The sequence below is a fragment of the Hetaerina americana genome, unplaced genomic scaffold (assembly GCF_022747635.1).
Source record: "Hetaerina americana unplaced genomic scaffold, ioHetAmer1.1.p SCAF_1, whole genome shotgun sequence".
Classification (NCBI taxonomy): Eukaryota; Metazoa; Arthropoda; class Insecta; order Odonata; family Calopterygidae; genus Hetaerina; species Hetaerina americana.
In genome coordinates this window covers 117,760,034-117,766,033 of record NW_027286069.1, presented here as the reverse complement: position 1 = coordinate 117,766,033, position 6,000 = coordinate 117,760,034, and the positions used below count along the sequence as shown (strand labels likewise).

Genomic DNA, 6,000 nt, shown 5'->3' with positions numbered 1-6,000 from the left:
TTATATGGCCTCAGTTGTTGTATTCATTGGACAGAGTAGTAATCAGCAATTACTCGGTTTACTCATAAATTACGGAATTTATGGTAAAAAAGACTAATTTTGATCAAGTCTCGAAATTGACATACGAATGGAGGTTATAAATAGCAATCGGGGAATCCGCATTGAAAACAAGCAGTGTCTCGTAGTTAGAAGATCAATTCCCCGTGACCCGTCGCGCGGGCAGGAACTGGCAAAAAATGAAACATTTCGGACCGCCCTCTGATATGCCAGTGGTAGGCGATCCACAAGATACGTAATACCTCAACCGGAGTCCAAACAAACGCGAGCGAAATCTGGGTAAAAACATGGCTCGGGAATGGGAGTCCACCAAATGAGTGGCTCATCTCATTCCCTTGCAGTGAACTGATCGTGAAGGCCTCGAAAAAGTTACGCCTCCGTATCTCCCGACCCGTCTCGCGAGAAGTACCGCAGTCCCCCGCGAGGTGTCGCCCGCAGTCCCCCGCGAGGTGTCGCCCGCAGTCCCACCCGCCTTCCTTCGCACTGAATGTTTCTCGTGGCGGCGAAGAGCGACGTCCGTATGGACTTCGCCGTCGTCGTTTAATACGTATGATTCAATTTCCCGAACTTTCTCTTTCTCGCGCAACCGTCCTCGGCGCTGAACATCGCGGCTGTCTGGCTTCCCGGGACTCACTCGAAACCATCTTTTCATTGGAGGAAAGCCTCGATGTCGTCACAATATTCATATTCCACCACAACACAGACTCGAATTCGAACGAACGTTGGGAGAGTTTGCGTGTGCGGATGGATCGTTTTCCCCGCGCAGAGAGATGCCCATGAATCACTCCGTGGGAAGGGGGGGAAACTCGACGTTGGGGGGGGGGCAGGGGAAGTAGTGGGGGTGGGGGCGACATTGGAAGTCGGCGTGAATGGCTGACGACGACGGGGCAGAAAAGTGTAAAACGCCGAGTGGGTCGGTTTCGCTGGGACGCGCATCGTTTCGAGTTCTCCTCGCGGGAGTCGGAGCGGAGAAATAATAATCAGCCACAGGGTGTTGGGGTCGACACTCCGCATTGGTGACCCTGGCCCGACGCATCGGTTCGTGGGAGGTCCGCTAGGTCACCATCACACTCTGTCCGACAGTGAACGAACGCACTCTCCCGCGTCGACCGTGGCCCCTCACGTGTCTTCCAGCGCCTTCCCGTCACTCTTTCGGGGCTAGTGCAGTCTCTCGCTCGCGTCCAACCCCGCCGGTCGGCATGGAGCAGCTGACCATCACGAGCGAAGACTTCGGCAGGGGCGGCCCCAAGCTGTTCGTCATCCCCCTGCTCAACGGTTCTTCCTCCCTCTCAATGTACCCCTGGAAGTACGTGGACGAGACGGAAGACAACCAGACGAGTCTGCAGACGCTGGAGAAGGGATACGAGCAGTTCGTGGCAGACGTGTGGGTAGGGATCGTGCTCACCTTGATGGTGCTCAGCTGTCTTTGCTGCATCTGCTCCTGCCTCCTTTACCATAGGCTCCTCGAGTGGAAGAGGAAGGGTAAGCACTGATTTGACTTGGGCAGGGATTAGGAACGAGTGGTCAACCGAAGGATAAGACTTTCAAAAGGATACGATATCCCTTCATATCCGTTTCGAGACGGGCCATTTGCTATCGCCACCTCCATGCACCTGTGTGCGTGTGTTTCTGTCGATTTATTTCCTCACGCAGAATTCTCTCTCACTTCCTCCCAGTGAATTTCGCCTTTTTACAACAATATTCTGCAGGGCAGATCCCCTGCCCAGTATCTTGGGAAATTTAGCATAATTCGTTCCTGACCCAACGGTTTTCTACGACTGATTTCGTGTTGAGGTGGTTGCTGGTAATTGTTTTTTTGTGTTTTACGTGTAGATTTTTACATGGAGTGGGTTGTTTTGGTGTTTGGTAAAGTTTCAGCAAATTTTGTGAGTGATTCCCGTGAGGATCTGAAGAATTGGTTTCATTTTGTGGTATTTCCTAATGTTATCATTTCTCACGAACTAGCGTGCGTCGAACAATTTTTTCGTATAATTTTGTTTTCCGTTGTTTGGATTTCTTCGTAGGTGAACCTCCGGTCAAGAACCGGTCACATTAATGACAATTAGGTACATGGTTTTCGATTATTTTTTAAACTAATATAAATCACGAAATGGAATAACTTTTGAGAGGAACGATTTCATCTTGCGTCGGAGAAAATGTTCAAGTACGAACGCACATTCATTTCCATAATAAATCATTGGATGAGAGGGCGGAATGGTGATCCAATGGATGAGGAGTTTGACTTCTGAGCGGAGGTTACACACTTTTGGGCTTAGTTCATCCACTCATACAGGTCTCAAGTTATCTTACGCAAAAAGTACTTCTATGAATGCACCTGGAGCCCTGTCAGCGTAAACATTAGGAAAATTACTCGTAACGTGGTGCGTACCTGTGGTACGAGGGATACAATCGCCCGGTCATAAAGGGGAGAGAGGATATTTAGACGCGACCATAGAATAAAAATGTCGCAAGCAGACCCTGAGAGTGAGAGAGAGAGGTAGACCGGCGATCTACTTTGAGATGTAATGGGAAATGTAAGATAGGGGATCGGGATGGTGCGGTGGCTAACGTACAGGCTTCCCACCGTGAGGGCCCGGGTACGAATACTGGAGACGAGAGATTTTTTTCATCGGTATCCCGATCCCTACTTGAGGTGCTTTGTGGGGAGTAATTTGAGTGAGTACGCCGTCCGTCGGATGGGACGTTAAACTGCGGACCCCTTGGCACCATTCGTTATTAAGAGCAGGCTAATGCCGACGCCAGGTTTCTCTCCACCCTTCATCCCTTCCCATCCATCCCTAATGGCGCAAATGACCTCAGCTGTCGGTCGCCTCCCATAATAACTACTACTAAGTGTGAGAGGAAGTCGGTGGATGAAATCTTAGTAAGAGAAAAGAAATTGGACGAAGGAAGTAATAAGAGGTGGTGGAATTCTTGAAGGCCGCGTAGAGAAGTAAGGGAGAGGATTTCAACTCTTTAGACGGCATGAAAGCAGGCGAAAGGAACAGAAAGAACTGAATGTGGAAGTTTACGCGATGCATAATGAATAATACCTAAATAATAATAATACCTAAATTTTAACTGGTAGTTTACGTTTTAATAGCTCTGACACCCATGAAATCGCTTCGCCTGAGTTTTTCGGAGGTACAACCTCCGCATTTGAACTCGGCAAACTCCCTATCGGTCAGAGGTCGCAGAGCCCATTTCATTAACGCTATCGCACTGCCAAACGCAATTGCGCGAACGCAAATTTAAAAAAAAGATATCGCACAAACGGTTCTTTGCGATTGTATGTGCAAGGAAATATAGTATGACCCATTATTTCTGCACATAAAATACACACTCATTATAGTCAAGCGCGTATTAACCCCATTTGCCGCCCTACGCTATAGTCAATCAATGTTTGCCGCCCCCTTGAGGAATTAATTTTCTACATTTTCACGTTAATAAAAATAATGTATCCATTTATTCTTTTTCAAGTACTTATACAAAACATACACTTTAGAAAGGAAACACTAGAATAATTCATTTGAAATATGTATAATATTTATTTTGAGGTACTTAATGTTCAAGACTAGAACACAAGACTAGAATTCCATCAATGAATGCTTTGACTGATTATAAATTTACAATTTTTTAAGGAAAATTTTCCCTGATTTCGCATTGGCAAACTCATTAATTATATCATCACAATTCATCTGAACTGTCATATCTGATTCAATATATAAAAGAGACAAGGCATTTAGCCTCTCTTGATTTTGGCTAGATCTGACGTAATTCTTTACTCGGCATAAGGCCGAAAATGATCTTTCTAGGGAGAGGTTTTTCACTTTGATCCCTGGAAATATCAGCTAGTACTGATATGATTTTATCGAAGGATTCTACTAGAGACGCGTCAGAACGGGCTGACCAACGTGTCATCGACAAGCTCTTTACTGGTTGGTTGCAGACGAACTCAAACGAGCCCACCTACCAGTGGACGTAGAAAAATAATTATATAACCCTTGTAAATCCAAGAAAAACCTGGCTGCAAGAAGATTGGATTCCACAGCGTTTGTCCCCACTAAATTAAGGGAATGTGCAGATCTTTTCACAATTCAGAGCTTTTGTTTAAATAATGCGAACCAAATTCAGTATGTCCACAAGGTCCTCGCGCCTAACAACAGGAACTAGCGAAAAGAGGAATAGCGTGATCATTCGCAAGACAATGACTAATGTAAACACAGGATTCGTGCTCCTGGCGGCCTATGGTGGAACCTTTGTTCTAAAAAATAAAACGTGCGGGATTTTGAATCAATATGTTCGCATTAAAAAAACTTGAAAAAACTGATGAAATAAAAATTCCGGGACTTGTGCCGCCCCCTGGGAGCTGCCGCACTACGTCATGGCGTAGTTGGCGTACTGGTAAATACGCCCCTGATTACAGTTCTTTTATTTTGAAGAGAATTTTTTGCATTTCAAAAAAATACCTGTACATATAAATCATGTTGTTCAAACTGAGTTATAATTTCGCTCATTCAAGACATTTTTCATATTTTTTTGGTGGAAAATAGATTTTTTAATGCAATGACACAGATCTTCTATCATTCCCTTAATTGTTTGAGGGAAAGTGCTTGGTTGTATCAGGAAGTAACGTCAGGGGTGTCTCTGTATATCGCCGTTAGATTTTCTACGCACTTCATGAAAATTACGGTCCATGTTCTTCCATAGGTACGTTGGAGTCACAGTAAGCAATTAAACCCCATTAGATGCATGCCATTGCATTCGTAAACAAACAGTTCCCCATATCCAGGGCATATTTTTTGTAGCAAAATATGTTTTACGTGAGGTAGTTTCTCTGCTTCCGTGAATATTACGTGTGCATGGTAATAGTAGATGATGCAAGTTTTAAAACTCTTTGTGTATAAAAATCCATGAACGACGAACTACATCCTAGAGTATACACATACTTTTTTCGCAAATTAATCCCTAGCGGAAACAGCATGGGGCACTCACTTGGTCATGCTTTAGTTTAAATTTTTTATTGTCCCGAGTAACTTTTCTCGGATTTTTTTGCCGCACCATGTGGGATGGTCACCACATTTCGCCCTACCTCCTCTCCCCATGTTCCCGAGACCGTCTCGCCCCGCCGCGGAAGGGGGGGGGGAATCCCGTTGTGAGCCGACGGCCTTACTCGCTCCCCTTCCCTCAACCCCTCCATACTACTTACTCTCTCGGCTTTAAGCCCGCGACGGGAAAGGTATTCTATTTTACTTCCTTCAGCTCTCTTTGGTTCCACTCCCTAGCAAGGCCTCACGCGTCCATTTCCCTACCGCTCGCCCCAATCCGAGTGAATGCCACTGTTGTGCTCCGACAGTTGGATGGGGGCAAGGCTTTATTACTATCATTATTATCATAATAAAAACTCATATGTGCAGATTGAAAATGGCAGACAGGTCCTAAGTATTTACAATCAAACTTGCCTCGGAAAAATAGCAACATGGCATCTCAAATCCAATCAATATCACAAAAGATAATAAATGAAATAAGTGAGGAAAAAATTCACTTCAAGGAAACTTCAAAACACCAATCTCTAAAAAAAAAAAAAAGAAATTCCAATCTCATATACATCAATTTCCAAAATCAACGAGAAAAAAATCAAAACTTAACTGTTGCATACAATTTTACATAACCTATCAATAAAATTACTTATTACTTGTATCGTATAAATTGCTTAGGTTACCATTGCTCCATTCCATTTCGACCGAAGCAATTAATGGCAACCCGGGAATTCTGGGTTGATTCGCATCCACAGGGTGCTACCGCGCTCCCCTTGGAAAACCCGGACTCATCCGGATACACATGGGGATTATGTTCTCGAAAATTACCACTATACCACAGGTTATTGTACCGATAGGGCGACTTAAGGTCCACGTTTGTTTGATTGACAGGCACCGCAGTGCG

At 44.9% G+C, this 6,000-nt stretch overlaps 1 protein-coding gene across 1 annotated transcript in view; it reads left to right on the top strand.

Moving 5' to 3' along the window:
- Positions 1–916: 916 nt before the first annotated feature.
- Positions 917–6,000, top strand: part of LOC139696020 (protein commissureless 2 homolog) — a 63,425-nt gene continuing 58,341 nt past the window's right edge. The window contains exon 1 of the mRNA XM_071594638.1: positions 917–1,539. Coding sequence (XP_071450739.1) covers positions 1,257–1,539 — 283 coding nt within the window. The 5' untranslated portion in view covers positions 917–1,256. The remainder of the gene's footprint in view (positions 1,540–6,000) is intronic.